This window comes from Podarcis pityusensis (genome assembly GCF_964106645.2).
Source record: "Podarcis pityusensis genome assembly, chromosome: 7".
Taxonomy (NCBI): domain Eukaryota; kingdom Metazoa; phylum Chordata; class Lepidosauria; order Squamata; family Lacertidae; genus Podarcis; species Podarcis pityusensis.
This window is the reverse complement of record NC_138031.1, coordinates 53,594,875-53,611,878: the sequence shown is the minus strand read 5'-3', so window position 1 is coordinate 53,611,878 and position 17,004 is coordinate 53,594,875. Positions and strand designations below refer to the sequence as shown.

Below are 17,004 nucleotides of genomic sequence, written 5' to 3'. Positions count from 1 at the left end.
TTAAAAGGTTGGATTTGTAAAGAATTAAGTTTGTTGTTATTGTTTATTTGTTTATTGTTCCTTTGTTCTTCTTTCATTCATTGATTTTTTTTTCTTTTTTTCCTTTCTGTTTTTGTGTGTCATTCTGCTTTGTGGTTTTTGTTATAATTCTGGAAAATCTAATTTATTTATTTTTAAAGAAAATCTGAAAACATGTAAGATGAAACTGCACAATGGAACTAATTTTTCTTTTTGGTCAGGTACCTGTATGCCTTCATTTAAATACCAATAGAAGCTTTTGAGGAAAGTGGTTAACCAAGAATACTATGTAGAGTTAAACCCTCCCCTATGCTTTTGTCACAACCGAAATTGTCATCTTACTATTGGCTATTCCATCCCCCCACCACTACCGGAACCTTGATCCACAGGTTTTCCACATCACATCTAATTAATCTTCACAGATGGGTGTGGAAGGTCACATTCTTTCCACTTCTGTGATTTTACCAGTTGCCTCCTAATACTTTCACTTTGGGAGATATTGTCACATCACATAACTCAGATGCACTGTCTGCGACAGCTCCTTTTTCAGATGTAACAGTAGTTGATGGTCTTAGAAGCCATGTTTATCAGGTATTCTTGAATTTTCAGTTGACATATTACTCTATGCACATGTGTACCAGCAGAAGCCCAAGAATATGTGAATATAGAGATTTTGGCAGTGGATGTGTGAAGGCCTAGGGCTGGGAGGAGAGGGGAAGCAAAAAAATTTATAAAAAAATAAAAATCAGAAAAAAAATTTCCCTATTTTTTTCCAAAGCTTCCCCCTCCTCCCTGAAATTGGAAAATTTTGGATTATCTAATATTTTCTTTTAGAATTATACATTTTTAAGGCAATGTGTTGATGTATTCAACCCCAAAAATTTCAAAAAACTGAGTTAGAAGACTTTTATGTAAGACTACATACTGTATCAGATCAATATGATTCCTGTACACTGAGAACAAACAAGTACTGAGTTATGCACTAATACTACGGCTATCAAATGCAGCAGCAATATATATTTCTGCTTCTAGTGAGCACTGTCATTGTCACAACTGAAGGAAGAAGGATTCAGTCCCTTTTTAGGTTGTGGGCTTCCTCTTGCTGTCACAGTAAATGGATCTAGGCCTCAAAAGGCCGAGAGTGGGAGAAAGAACACAGCAGCAGAATTTTGTTGCCATTCAATTCACAATTTTGGAAATCTGTTCAACCCAAGATTTGAAGGCAGAAATGTAAAAGATAATAGCACTGCTACTGTATTTGACTGGATTAAAAAACAAGCATCACACTTAGAGCTTGAAAAGCTTGCTGCTCCTGGGTGATGTGGCGTTAGTGCTTCAGAATACAGAGGCATATTTTGCTAAGAATGTAGGGTTTAAACAACCCTACTGTAAGACCCACATGGATTCCGTTTCTCAATCTTGGTTACAGGCTTGGTCTAGTAGTGCTGTGATCCAGCATCACAGCAACTTTGCATAGCTGTCCATCACTCACCACTCTCATTTTCTTCCAGATGGACTCTTCCACCAACAACTGTCTTATCCTTCACAACACTTGTATCTTTAGATGGACCTCCATTACTGATTTCAGCTCATCTAATACTAGTCTTTTCTGTAATCCTAGCGCATATATTACCTCTGGCTCCCACATGCAAACCACTAAGCATTAGCTTGTGTCTTGATCTCTGGATACTGAAGTAATATATGACCTAGCATTTAACAGGATTATCCTAAAAAAGTGAGGTTTTAATAACTTAAAATTCAATGTAGGATCTAATCTAGTACAGAATCAGCAAAACCAGTGCTAGGGATTACAAAGGAGTTGCAACTCACTGCATATCGCTCCAAAAGGATATGCAATTTTTGACAGGTGATAGAAAAACAAGCCTGAAATAAACCAGAGAAAAACTGAGAAAAGTTTTTTTGAGAAATTTATGTGGCCAAAGAATTCTTATGTATATGTCAAAGATTAAAGCTCCCATATGGCTAAGAGTAAATTTGTTAGTCTCAATATTATTTTCTGTCTCAGTCCATTTAATTTTTGTCCCAGTGATACCTCCTAAGCTGATTCACTCAATGTCACGGCTATCCATCCTCTCCTCTGAGGCTATATTTCTCATTAATCACACTAATGGGTGTCAGTCTTGCAACAAGTACTTTAAAACCAAATCCCAAGTATGAAAGGCTATGTCTCCACTGCAGAATACTCTGATCTTATATGGTATTTCTGATTTTCACAGTTTTCAGCACATTTGTTTACTGATTATTCAGATCTTCCATCTGTAACCAGATTTACAGTGTTGAGTGGGGGGCACTCCATTAAGGACCACCACTGTTGAATGGCTTGGGGGGGCAGCTTGGTATGGTGGTCTTGCAGCCTCATAGGTGCTACCTTCTGGTTGCTGAGCAGCGGGGGTGGCTGGCACCTGTCAATCAATCTACATATGGTTTCCCTTTATGGGAATATGTTTTTGCCTCCCTTCAGTTTGGGTGATGGGAGTTGCTCTAAGACGGTTTGGTGCTTTAGCAGCAAGCATGAGATTTTCTGCCTGCTAGCATAGGTTATACCAACTTGCACTTCTGTTTGTATTGGCACAAGTCTTCCTTGTTATATTTCAATAAATATAACCTTTAACCAATCCGTGTATCAAGTCTTCATTCTGGGTGTGGGGCAAAAAATACAGTCAAAATCTAAAAGTTCAACAGAAAGGAAGAAACCCATTGCTTCCTTTAATTATTCGAGCATGTTATTGGAAAAGGGCATTCAGGCAACATGATATACTCAAAATGTCAAGAGACATTTGTCTGCTCTGCATTGGAGGTCAGTGTCTAAGGTGAGGTGTCATGGATTAAGAAGAAATGTTCATGATTAAATTGAACATCAGCTGCAAGGCAAAGAAACAGAAGCAACAGCGATTACTCAGGACTTGAGACAAAAAGTTATGCATTGGTACACTACAGGAATAGAACCAAGTGGCTAAAAAGTTAACAGAAAATAACCATCCATAAATGATGCAAGGCACTGAAAAGACTCTACAGAAAATTGTTCCATTCCCTGGGTTTTTCAGCAAAGCTAATGGACATATATACACAAAACATTATTGGATCTTGCTAACAAATGTTTTTCCAGTTGTAGAAAGGGAGTGACACAAATTTAGAACAAAGTTGTTGAGACAGAATTTGTTTAGAAAAATGAAATCACCCTGGTACAGACAGAGGGAGAGGGAGACAGATAAGTTGCTAAGTGTGATTTCTTACAGCTTTGGCTAGTACACCAGCTATACTCATTCCTGGACAGGGATAGTTTGGCCATAGTGGTGCATGCCTTGGCATCTGCTAGTTTGGACTACTGCAGTTCTCTCTATGTGGGACTACCCTTTAGGTTGGTTTAGAAATTGCAGCTAATTGCAGGTTACTCTAATGACCATCTGTCCCTTACATACCAGTCCTATCACTGAGATTATCAAGAGAAGCCCTGATTGTCCCAGTGTTTAGTTTCTGCACAAACTAAGGCCTTTAGTGCAATGGCAGCAGTACTTTAGAACACTGTTCCTATTTAAACACTTACAATTTTGATATTTCATCCTGTACTGAATTTTTTTTTTTGCCAAGCTTTTTCAGACAATTAACTTGATTCTGTGTTGGTCATTTGTTATATATTTTATAATTTTATAATTATATGAGGTTTATTGCACATCATCATGACATCTTTTAACAAGGCAGTTTAGAAATATTTTTCTAAATAAAAAACAAAAATAGTGTATCTCGGATATGCTTTTAAGTGTACACATGGAACTGTTCTGTAGGGACTGTAGCCCAGTTCAGATGACCACCTAAACCATGGCATAGGCCATAATGAATGAACAATGCAAAGCCTAAATGAAGCACTTATGCAGAAAACTTGGCAATCATCATTTAAATAATAAAAGAAAAACACAAAGTAATTCTTTAAATCCCATACCCACATATACCATTTCACCTCAATAAAGCAAAACAACTGTAAACCAAAAGGATTTCAGATTCTAATCATATCATTTTGCATAAATCATCCCAGATGGAAAGCTGGATACAAAGCACAGCTAACCATCCATTAGCTGCTGCATTACAGAAATTTGATGTGCAAATAGAATGAAAAGGCAGATGAACAGAAGTGGAAGAAAACAAACACAATCGGGGGGGGGGCACAGTGCTGTTAGTAGAGATACAGAAGGGAATGTTGTGGCTATGTTCTTAGAGTGAGGCCAAAATATTTGTGTAAGAACAATGAAAGGCATAATTCAAGGTTCAGCTTAGGTCCTGGCTTCATATTATTTGCCACCTCTTCCCAAGTTGCCCTCATCACATTTCAACTGCTCCATTAGTTTCATTTTCCAACAACTGTGAAGGTTTGTGCCGCATGAACACCTGTCTAAATTAAATTAATTAAACAGAGTGGCTGTTGCTGTTGTTATTTATCAGATTTCTTTCCTGCCCTTCACCATACGGCAACAATATAAAAATGCAATATTAATACCAGTTAAAACAATTTACAACCAGAATATTTACAACCCTGAAAAATACAGGGTGGAAATCAATGTTAAGAACAATCTCTTCTTTATGGGTTTCACAACAAACAAAGGACATGTAATTCATTGGAAATTTCTGCACAAGCTACCATCCATTTAAATAGGACTTGTACAGGTGAATACATTGAAGTTGATTCACCCAAATTTATATTCCTATTATAGAGATGCTATTTCTCCCCATAGCTAATGAATTTATTAATGAACAGTTTACATCATGTCCTCTTGCTACATACAAGCACAATGTCTGATTTGCTTTCTAGAGTTAGGGTGACAGATTTAGCTCTGTTAATTTAAATGTAAATTTCTACGCTGGGGGATATTTATCAAAATTGCAATGTCTGAGGGAATGTACCTAATGATTCATCACAGAATATTACTGAAACATCAATTTCACTCACTCCTTACATTTTAAATGATGCCACTAATCATACCTCTTTGGTTCCTTATGGGTGTGCCTTGCACAGAGACCTTGTGTCTACTGGCCTAATCATGTTTGTTTCGTCCCATTTATTTACCACAGGACAATAAGCATGCTAATTGTGTTCATTTCTACTAGTAGTCAACTGTCAATGTAGTAAAATGGTTCACTGAAGCATCCATCCTGGCTTTCCATTCAGTTCAGACCACTTATGTGACCAGCAGCTCCATCAGTGCTTACCTGCTGCTGTTATAGTCATAGCTCATGGACATCCCTTCTGGGACACACTTACTTTCCATAGTTTGCAAAGAGCAAAGTTCAGGCCCAGTACTTCAGTTCCAGCGACTACACCTCAAACATTACTGTGAAAATTCTGCTAGCATTTCTGAAATACATGGTATCTCTTGCTCATTAATCCAGGAAGGGTTTTCTTTTTAATACTATATAATGTCTGTCATCTATTTTGGTGGTGTCTATTCAGAATATGCCTCCTTGTGAGATACGGTGGTCCCTGCCTGCTTGATAGAAACAGTGGTAAGACCACTCCTTAAGAAGCCTTCCCTAGATTTGGAAAATCTAAGTAATTACCAGCTAGTTGCCAATGTTCCCTTCTTGGGTAAGGTTCTTGAGCGGGTGGTCATGGACCAGATCCAGGCACTCTTGAATGAAACTGATTTTTTAGATCCTTTTCAATCAGGGTTTAGGCACAGTTTTGGCACAGAAACTGCTTTGGCTAACCTGTATGCTAATTTCTGCCAGGAGTGAGACTGGGGAAATATGCCCCTTTTAATTCTTCTTGACCTCTCAGCAGCTTTTGATACCAATGACCATGGTATCCTGGATCACTTTCTGAGTTGGGGGTTGGCTACACTCCCTCTGAAAAGAGTGGATACATCACTTGGAAGTCCTCCTGGATCTTTTGCTGTCACCTGAGGCTCACATAGCCTCTCTGGTGCCTTCCATGAACTTCAGCTGGTGTCCCAGCTGCACTCCTATATGGACAGGGATACCCTAACTTCTGTTGTCTATGCATTATATGTGGGGCTGCCTCTAAGATGGTTTGTGTTTGTGGGAGGGGAGGTTATTGGTTTGTTTTCATTTTTTTATTATGTATTTTATTTTCTCATCTTGTATTTTTATGTTGTGAACTGCCCTGTGATACTTGAATGAAGGGCGGTATACAAATTTAAACAATGCTAATAATCTTCTAAAAAATTTTTTTTAGTGTAAGCTGTAAGCTAATGATATCCCACATCACCTTTTTTGTCAGTCATAAATACTACAAATCCTATACTGCAGTGCAATTTTCATGTGCAACGAATAGACACACAATATACTAGGGTTTGTTTGTTTTTTTAATTATTTGGGCTTTGAACATCATACCAAGATATTGTCAGAGATAAAAGAACCAAGCCGAGGTACCACAAATGAATTACTACGAGTTGAGGCAAGAATGTTTAGAGTAGCCTAGATAAATGAAACCAGATGACCTAAATACCTACCATTTTGTTCTCTCTGTACTCCAGCAGCAAGTAGATCAGGTTCACCAAGGCTTATATCATTAAGTCTGGTTCCTAGACATTCTATACAAAGATGTTTGCACCATTCTTCTGCCTCAAGCTCTGAAAGAAAAAGAACAACAAATAAACTACCAGGAGTTACCATGAAGCGTCTGCAGTATTTGATTTAATTTAAAAGAAGGTACATAATGACAGCAGCACTTGATTTACGGGGTAGTAATGGAACAACTTCCAGTTTAAAGAAAGTAAACAAACACACACACTAATCTTGATTCATGTTTGCTTTTGTTAAAAATATCAAATGCATTTTAAATTGATTAATAGTGAGTGGAAATTAATTGCAGCCTGCTCACTGTACTGGAAACCTGATCACTTGGGACATTAAGGCACATCATTTTTTGGTCTGTGAAGATGAATTCACATTATCCATTTTTGTTAGCCCAGATGACTTTTGCAGTGGAAGTATGGAGCCTTTACAGGATATTATTAATTGCCACCATGACATGTACAATCTGTTTGCTGCATGGGTGACATAACAGGTAATGGGAGAAGAAGAGAGAAGGATAGTACTAAACGCTAAGGTTTGATGGTTTGTTTTGATGAGAGACGTGAGAGGTTTCATTAATGCTGAAAATCCCAAAAATGGCTCAAGGGAGCAATCCCATGTATGGGAAGCCAGTGTTAAGTTAGGCTGGTGTTGTATGCTAGGTCATAGCACCAGTTCTGCTGTGCGCCCTTATAAGCCCCTTGCCCTCCATGGCCAGCTGCCACCATGCACACTGGCTCCCCTCGGCCAGGCAGGCAGGTTGAGGAAAGGCTGGGCAGTGGCCCTAACTGATTTTTAGGGTCTCTCTCTCCTCCCCATGCACCCTCTGTATTAAATGGGCTGCTCCCCACTTTACATGATTTCACTTATGCATGTGGGAGCCTGGAAGTAGGGAGGTGCCTACATATCTCTATATCTCTATATCTCTGTCTCTATCTACAGTGGTACCTCGCAAGACGAATGCCGTGCAAGACGAAAAACTCGCAAGACGAAAGAGTTTTTCGTTTTTTGAGTTGCTTTGCAAGATGAAAAACGAAAACGTCTTGCAAGTTTGTTTCCTTTTTCTTAAAACCGTTAATACCCAGGGTGACTTCAAGGAGCAACTCATAGCACGCGGTGTGGTAGCCTTTTTTGAGGTTTTTGAAGACTTTGGTGATTTTGAAGACTTTGGGAAACCGTGCTTCGCTAGACGAAAAATTCGCAAGATGAAAAAACTCGCAGAACGAATTAATTTCGTCTTGCGAGGCACCACTGTATATCTATACCTATATGTATATCAAATCATACTTCATTTGTTATATTATAGTGTTAATAAATGGATGTGCTTTTTGCCACTAGTCATCCAAAGCATCTTGCTTAGACTATATGTATATGTGAATGCAAGAGCTGCCATTTGGCCCATAACCAACTTTCTGACCTGCTTACAGCTGATTTTCCTCTCTTTTTTCCTATTTTAAAGCCATGGTGCTTATGTCCAATCAATATAGTATATAGATGCAATAATCCTCTGGAGAGAGATTATTAAAGTAAATCACTTGGTTTTGACCTTGTCTTCAACTGTTTCCTTATAAACAATTACATTAAGTAGAAGAAGAAGAAGAAGAGTTTGGATTTGATATCCCGCCTTTCACTCCATTTAACGAGTCTCAAAGCGGCTAACATTCTCCTTTCCCTTCCTCCCCCACAACAAACACTCTGTGAGGTGAGTGGGGCTGAGAGACTTCAGAGAAGTGTGACTGGCCCAAGGTCACTCAGCAGCTGCATGTGGAGGAGCAGAGACGCGAACCCGGTTCCCCAGATTACGAGACTACTGATCTTAACCACTACACCACATTGGCTCCCAAGTACTCTTTACTATTTATTTACTGTTTAAAAGAAAAAGGCTCCACCCTCACAATGGGATACTGCAGGGACGGGAAACCTGTGGCCCTCCAGATGATGTCAGATTCCAACATAATCCCTGGTCTTTGGACATGTTGGCTGGGGCTGATGTGAGTTCAACAACATCTGAAGGGCCAAAGGTTGTCTGTCCATCATTGTTCTAGAGGCATATGGGGAAGGCTGCCACGTGTCCTCACATACTGAGTTGGTAGTGGTAGGTCATTCTGGACCTTGACTGGTCTCTGGCTTCCAAAAGAATATAGATTCTTTTATAGTTATATATAGTCTCTCTGACTACATGTTTCATAGATGCTTTGTATCGCTTTAAAAAATGTTGTTGTACCTGATGTTTTGCAAGAGGACGGTAGAGAAATACTTTTATAAATAGAAAAAAATTGTGCATCCTGAAGTCTAGCAAAAGGAGCTGAGACCGATTATGATAATTGCTTCTAGGTGACAGAAGTTAATCAAATGTGGCTTGGATCTAAATTTTGAAAACTATCCTCCTCCCCATTCACAATAAATTTGTAACCTTTGTGAGCACCAAACAACCATTCCTTTCTTGATACAGACAGAATTTTGAGCAGAAGCTTTTGTCTCTTGAGAGGATGTCCAGACAGCTGTTGTTATCTGACCTGATTAAGACATTTCTGATGGGGATAAAGAATACACCCTCATCTGGGAAAACAAGCTATCAGTGAGTATCTTCTCATCCCGTGGAATGCCAAAATCTACTAATCTCTTTTGACAGGAGGGACTGGATCACGATTTAAAGTACACAAGTATGAACTAGACAGAGAAAAGGATGGTATCAAAAATAATCAACATATGGCGTATCTATAAAACAAGGCAGGATCAATGGAAAAAAGGGGGGGGGGATTCATGCCCACTATCAAGCCTATTCAGTAAGATCAACCTCAGGCAGCCCCCATCTCAGTTTCTGTTCTGCTGTGTCTCAGACCTAGACTGGATACAATCTGCTGTACAGGCCTCAGTTCATTGTCTTCAACCACTCTGAAACTAAACTTACAGTCTGAAATATCAGGTGCTGGCCAAGAACCCAAGCAGGATCAGTCAAACAGAAGCAACTGATCCCAAAGTTGATTTGCAATTATCTCTTTCAGACAATCTATTTGGCCTGGCCACTTAATTCCATCAAGCAAAGGCAGGAAGAATTAAAGCAGGGGGTGGGGGGGAAGCTGCTATTTTGGATGAGGCGTGAGAGTAGCTGATTCAACTTTTGAAACATTAATGTAATTGGTGATGCCCTAGCTACCAACTGCATTGTGTTTTTAAGGTATGTTTAATCTAGCTAATTCATGGCAAAAGGATATTGCCTCCCTATAGCGGAATTTGCCCTGTGAATTTCCCCATTACATAAGACAAGTAAGTGGGATTGTGTTTCTTGGGTGGAGGTGGAGAGTTGTCAACAATGGACAGCTATTTTATTTTATTGTTTATTTAACAAAATGACTGTAAATAGACCCTCTAAACAGCTTGCAAAAATAAAGCAAATGTTGTTTAATGGGAAATCTCTATCTATAAATATTCATTATCAGTGTTGATGAAGCCCCTCCATCTGTGGTTCCCATCCAGGGGCATAGAAAGAGGGGTGTGGTCCGCCCCAGGTGTCATCCCTGAGGGGGTGACAAAATGGCACACTGCGGGGGCGGCACTTACTGTGGGGACCCCATATGCAGATTGCCCTGCCCCCGCCACTCTGGGTGCCAGAGCAGCTAGTTACACCCCTGTTCCCATCTGGGGCATTTCTTCTCCAATTGCTCCCCTTAAAAAAGGCATGTGATTTGCTCTCATAGAATGTAAGATATGATACCCTGAAAAAATAAGACTTTGTGTTCAAACTCCAGTATCTCAGTGGAAGGGGCTGCTTGTTTATTCTTTACTACTGCAATATTATCCAGGACAATTAGCCATTTATACTGGACTTGGAGCGAGGCTGCTTTGCCTGTTGCTATAAAATCAAAGTCGCCAGCTCAGCAAGCTTTTTCATTTTTAAAAGATGTGACAGATGCCACTGGAGTTTGACGTAGTTCAGATTACTGTATCCTTCATAGATAAGAAGCTTTGTTGCCTGGATTAAACTGCAGTAAGCAAGGGAGAAAATTGTTTCTCTTTAGATTTAGAACAATAAAATTACAGCCAACAGTTCTGAGTTACAACCGGAGGAAGGAGCATTTTTAATAATTTAGCCGGTGGTATGAAACAACTTCGCTTTATTAATTTTTTGCACTGATTGCTGTGTCGGTGAATAATATTGGTTAATACTGAATAATATCTAAACGATACTGTAGAAGATATTAAAAATGTTGATTAGCCCAAAAAATACATTCATTCTTATGAAATAGTCTAAAACTTCATTAGGTAAACAGAACATGTGTTTTTGTGCTTTTCATAATTGCAAAAATTGATTCAATTTTCCATTCATCCATGTATATATGTATACAGAAAGATTTGCTTCTGGATTTTCTTTCATTATTGAAGAAGCACTAAATTTGCCATAAAATTTCAATTCTATTGTAGCAAAGGTTATGTTTTCTTTCCTCCTATTTACTGAACAGATGATAACATTTTTGTTTCCTTTTTAAATAATCGATAGCTTCATAGTCATAACATTAAAATATTATGAATAAGGTACTGGGATAATTATTTTCTCACTAATCCGCTCCTTAGGAGCCATCTCCTCCCTTGCCAGCCTGCCAGATCCTTATGATCAGGAGCTTTGTTTGACTTCTTCCAAATTCTGATATGCTTTTGTTGTGCTGCACAGATGAGCTACTATGGGGGAAAACCCAGCTTTTTATAGCCTGTTTTTGTGTCTACTGTGGGTGCTTTTATATTGCTGAACTGTTTTTTCTTTTGTTTTATTCTGGATTATGGCATTGTGATTGTAGTAAGCCATTCTGATTAATGTGAATGCATTAGAAGACCAGGATAGAAATCTCTGAATGATAATCAACCATCTATTAAAATCACCAATTCCGCCGTTGTAAGAATTTGATCATTTAGTGTGGCAGTGCCTACACGTTACTGAAATCAAGCAGGTGCCTTCACTGTACTCTTTTCAGCACCTGATTTAAACATTACTGTTTAAACAAGCCTACCCAGATGCTTCAAAAGCTGATGCAATTTTAATCTGTTATAGTGTTTTAACTTTGGTATGTCTTAAAGTAGGGTTGCAATTTTTCTTGATTTTCCGGTTTTGTTTTTTGTAAACCACTTTCAGTTTTTGTTGTTTTTGTTTTTATAATCAAGAGGTGTATAAATCCTATGAGATAAATAAATAAACACTCTGTGGACAAGATGGTCCTAAATCATGAATGCCTCTTTTTTCTGAAACAACTTATTTATTGCAGTATTTATATTGCACTCAATTAACCAAATATGTGGCTTTCAAAGTGGGCCATGAACTGCAATCAACTCAAGCATGTAGAGTTGTGTCGCCGTGTGAAGATCCCAAATAGAAAGAGTGGCCCAGCAAAGAATTAAGAGCAGGTGCCAGTCCTTGGGGCAGCACCGATGCCACAATAGCCAGTGTCCCCCAATTCTCCCACCTGGGATTTCACAGGCATTCTCATTTCATAGATCATAGAACTGTAGCATTGGAAGGGACCATTAGGGTCATCTAGTCCAACCCCCTGAAATGCAGGAATCTTTTGCCCAAAGTGGGGCTCGAACTCACGAACCTGAGATTAAGAGTCACATGCTCTACTGACTGGGCTATCCCTTCAGTCAGTCTACTGACTGAACTACTCCTTTCATAGGGCCTGGTGAGCTCTTGGGAGGGGGTGGAATGTCAGATCCTTTAACAGCACTGGTCAGCTCCGCTATTGATTTCTCTCACACACTTCAGTGGTACCTTGGTTTAAGAACAACTTAGTTTATGAACAAGTTGGATTAAGAATGCTGCAAACCCAGAAGTAGGTGTTTTGGTTTGTAAACTTTGCCTTGGAATAAGAACATGTTTTGCTTCCTGTTGTGTGTGTTCCATTTGTAAATTGAGTCCCCCGCTGCTATGGGAAAGCACGCCTTGATTTAAGAACGCTTTGGTCTAAGAACGGACTTCCAGAACGGATTAAGTTCGTAAACCAAGGTACCACTGTACATGGACCAGATTTCCCAGCCCTCCCTTGGTTTTAAAGTCTTCCTCTAAGGCATTAAGTGGCCACTGGTTTTCAGAGCTGGAAAGGAATTTTCCTCTCAGCAACCATTGACCATCGATAGAGGGTTTTTTGCCTTTTCTTGGTGGATAGCACATGACTGTTAGGCACTTTGCACATAGCTTTTGCCACATCTTGTGTGGAAATGGCAATGGGAAGGATATAAACATGGGGGAGGCCCACACAAGGGGTCTTGAGAAGGTGCACCATTTCCCAGTCCTAGTGGGCCGGGGCTGGCACCACCCATCTCAGGTTACCAGTTTGTCTCCAGCCCCATGGCATGCACCACACTGGGTCCTTCTACACTGGTCAGCTCCCAGGACAGTCCCCAGCAGGTGTGCTGGGAAGGTGTATTGGGCTTGAGATCGGAAGTCTTGGGTGCTAATGGATCCTTTCCAAATGTCATGTCACCCCCTTGCCTCACTGTAGTCAATAACACTTGTTATTTCCACCCACATCACTGTCCTAAGTGTTATTCACCCTCTATTCGGCTTGTGGGGAAAAGCATCCAAAATGTGGCCTGCCATGCAACTCTCAATATTCCTGTACTGGCCAGAGCCAATTGTCCCTGAGATGGTGTAAAAAGTCTCAGCAGAACCTTAGAAATACACTTCCAGTGACAGGCGCACCTGTAGAAGCTACAGTCATAAAAAGGTGGATCTATTCCTGTGAAAGAAAACCTCCACAAGCTTCTGTAAATTCGTGAAATTATAAAATGAGTGTGGGGCAGGAAAGAGTATGTGGCTTTGAGATTTTTTTGGGGGGAGGGGTCCTTAAAAATTGCTTGACTTTCTCATTGGGAGGGCTGTGCCCTAATAGCCCTAGTGGAATAGCCTCTACTGCGTATGTCAGTCATCCACAAACCATGAATTCTTGTTTAGCCCCACTGGTTTAAAGTCATAATGCTGGGATAAAAATTTGCCTGCAAATTAATATTTCACCAGTGGTGGAACTGGGTACTCTATTCATTTCCTTGGAATGTAGGTTAGCTCTTTAGGGGGATTTGTGAAAGTATGAGCCATATTGCAGAATCACATGACTTGTGCAACTCCAAGCATCCTCTGAGAATAATGCACATTTAGAGACAGCACACAAAAATGACATAAATTTATATATGGAATTTAGGCTATTGACAGATGATATATGAGCAGCTGGGCCTGGAGAGATTTCAATGAATAACATGGTAATTTACTGCACCTAACCTGAAATACCAGGTCTATTTTTCATTTTCTGTTTTCTGTCACTGTTTGGTCTCACTTGCATTTGGCAATTTATGTTGTATTTGCAGTACATGCAGCTGTAAATAGATTAATCACTTTATGAATTTTCTGAAATGCTGCATCTCTGACTGGCTGAAAGTCTGCTAAAATGACCACTATATTTAATAGTGGCATGCGACACAATTGCTCCCTCTAATATAAAACTCAGGTGCTGCGTGCCAATAGTTATGTAGCAAAAACCAGATAACTGCAAAACAAGAGGGAGATATCTGCATTGCAAACCAAGGTTTGCAAAAGTACATTTTTAGGACTCCCCTCAAAAAAGCACCTACTGTGCCAAAAAGGGGGGGGGGGAGAGCAAAAGAAACCCAATGACAACCAACCATGTTAAATGGCCAGATAGAAAATTCTTAGAATGTGTGTGTGTGTGTGTGTGCGCGCGCGCACACGCCTGTTTAAAATGGTGCTTTCCATATTCACCTTTTACACTGAAAAATAATATAATTTTTCTGCCTGACTATTGACCGACTGATTAATCAATAAAACGCTACAACCTCAGTTTACACCAAGGGCTTTCAAAGAACATTTTAGTGCTACAGAGCAGTATAGTGGTCTCGGGGCCTTAAACTAGAAGGGGGCAAGCTTCCTTAGCTGATTGTAATTAGGATGGAGGGGGCACAAAGCTGAGAGAAGGCTGGCTTGCCCAGAGCCAGAAAGTAGTTCATAGTGATCTGAGATTTGAAGTGGCAGCTTCTGTAGCTGAGCTCAGGCTATTACCCCTGATGCTACGCTAGCTGACAGCTACTGTAAGTCTGGTTCTAGCATCCTAGAATAGTTCTGAAAATGACAAGTATGTGTGCACCTTGAGCAATCTGTGGCACTATGAGTCACAGTGCTGGACTTCCAACTAAAAACCAGATTGTGTTTATAATACATCTGCTGCAAAAATCAAGGCTTGGTTCTTTCTGTTGCTGTGCTTTAATAGCAACCCACAAGTGCCAGTGCTGTAAAGTCAGTGGTGGTTGGGGCTGCTCCATCAAGGCTTATATGCAGGGTGTGATCTAGGGTGTGTCAGGGGATATATTTTAAGAGGACAGGATATATTATAGTTTCTTATGTCCCATTAAATGTGATGTTTATCAGCCCTGGAACTGAGGATGAGGAGAATAGGAAATGAAATGTAGCAAGACATCTCCACACTTGCTATAACCACTTTAGCTGCCATAGATCAAATGACCACAGCAGTTAAGTCCAACCCACACAATCAAGCTGCCCACCTCTATATTTCTTGCACAGATGCATGGAGGATTGTAGTATGTATGGACTGATAGCATTAAATAGTTTAATTTGAGAGGGGTCCAGATGATTGTACTTAAATTTTGTATTTCACCCATCCAGCTTACAAAAAGATCTCATGCAAAGCTAACTTACAAAAAGGCTTTTTTAACCATACATCATAATCACAGACAACCACAGAAGTACACCTTTATACCACCTTAAAGAATTTCTCTCTGGACCCAGTGTTTTACCCTGAGATAGTCTGGGTGGATTAGGTTCACTTTGCCCAACTTTCCAAACTGATTAACTGAATGAAGAAATATTGAGACATTAAAGCAAATGATGGTGCTTTCACAGAGTCTATAAATAGACCAAGCTGAGGTGGGTGGGTGTACTCAGTACTCAATTTAGTTCACACACACACACATGCAGCCTAAAATTAAGTACTTTCTTTGGGGCCTACCTGAAGGCTTGTTATATAAAGACATAACATATATGGGAAAATAGAAATAAAGACGTTTAAAATATCAGGAAACAGTGAAAAAAAGTGAGTTTGGGAAAGCTGCAGAAAAGAAATGGACAGATTGCTTTTCACAGCATTTTCAAAATTTAGACAACAGAGTTTAGCGCCCCCCCCCAATATGTTAAGATTGAGGGTCCCAGTCAACTAGATTGACAATTCAATGATTCTGTTAACAAATGTTTGGGAAACACAGTAAAATGTCAATAGTTTGCACTTTTATAAAGGTCAATAATGAAATCTGAGCAATTGCAAAGCTGAAAGTACCACACATCAGAGATATAACTGAGTCAAATATTCCAAAACCCACAGTTGGAGAATACTTTCTTTAGGACCAACCAAAATGTCACAAAATAGCAACAAGCTTTTGTGTTCTCCAAAACTCAGCTTTCAGGCAAGATGCTACACAAAGCATGAGATAACAGGGACAAAGGAAAACAAATATGCAGAAGCCTTGGCTCTTTTGAAAATGTTGAGAACCATAGTGACATTCCCTCACCCAACCAAACTAATCCATTTGGAACCATCAATATCCAGCTGCCTAATTAAAAGGGGACACTAATTAATGAACTAGCATGAACTAAAAGCGAGAAAATGTTTACAGTTACCAGACGTAAAGTATATATTGCACATAGGGAACGTCAGCCATCCTCATGGTAGCTTTGGATCAGGGAAGGCATGCTTTGTGCACATCAGGGCTCCCATATGTACAAGAAGTTGCAGCAGCCGAGCTATGAGATATGAGGAAATTTTTAATGAGACCTAGGGAATCTGTGGCTCTCTAGATGTTATTGGACTCAAATTGCCACCAGTCCCAGTTAGTATGACTAACAGTCAAGAGATAATGGACATTGCAACCAAGGAAGATTGGGGGTTGGGGACGCGCAGGTTCTCCATCAACTGGAACACAGTTTGTCATCTGCTATGCAGAACTACTCAAGACTGAGCTGTCCCACTGTATTTATCCTACCAAATGATAAGAATAAGATATCAACTGCCAACATGTTATAGAAGGTCACCTGAAGAGGCCTTGTGTAACACCAAGTTGCACCTTGAACATATAATTGCTGAAAATAGTAAACACACACACACACACACACACACACACACACACCTTGGTTCTCAAACTTAATCTGTTCTGGGAATCCGTTTGACTCCCGAAACAGTTCCTTGATTTGCTGCGGGAGCTTCCTGCACTCAGCTGGAAGCTGCGTAAGCTGCATTGGACGTTCAGCTTCCAAAAAACATGCGCAAACCGGAACACTTACATCTAGGTTTGCAGCGTTCAGGAGCCAATTTGTTCAACAACTAAGCCATTTGGGAACCAAGGTACCACTGTATGTCTGAGCATTATGTACCATCT

The 17,004-nt window shown here is 39.8% G+C and overlaps 1 protein-coding gene and 1 long non-coding RNA gene across 2 annotated transcripts in view; both read right to left on the bottom strand.

Moving 5' to 3' along the window:
• The window catches only part of LOC308481711, a 490,911-nt gene that overhangs the window by 190,789 nt on the left and 283,118 nt on the right, over nt 1–17,004 (bottom strand). The window lies entirely within an intron of this gene.
• DOK6 (docking protein 6) overlaps nt 1–17,004 on the bottom strand; it is a 189,573-nt gene that overhangs the window by 59,334 nt on the left and 113,235 nt on the right. The window contains exon 4 of the mRNA XM_081014274.1: nt 6,501–6,620. Coding sequence (XP_080870400.1) covers nt 6,501–6,620 — 120 coding nt within the window. The remainder of the gene's footprint in view (nt 1–6,500; nt 6,621–17,004) is intronic.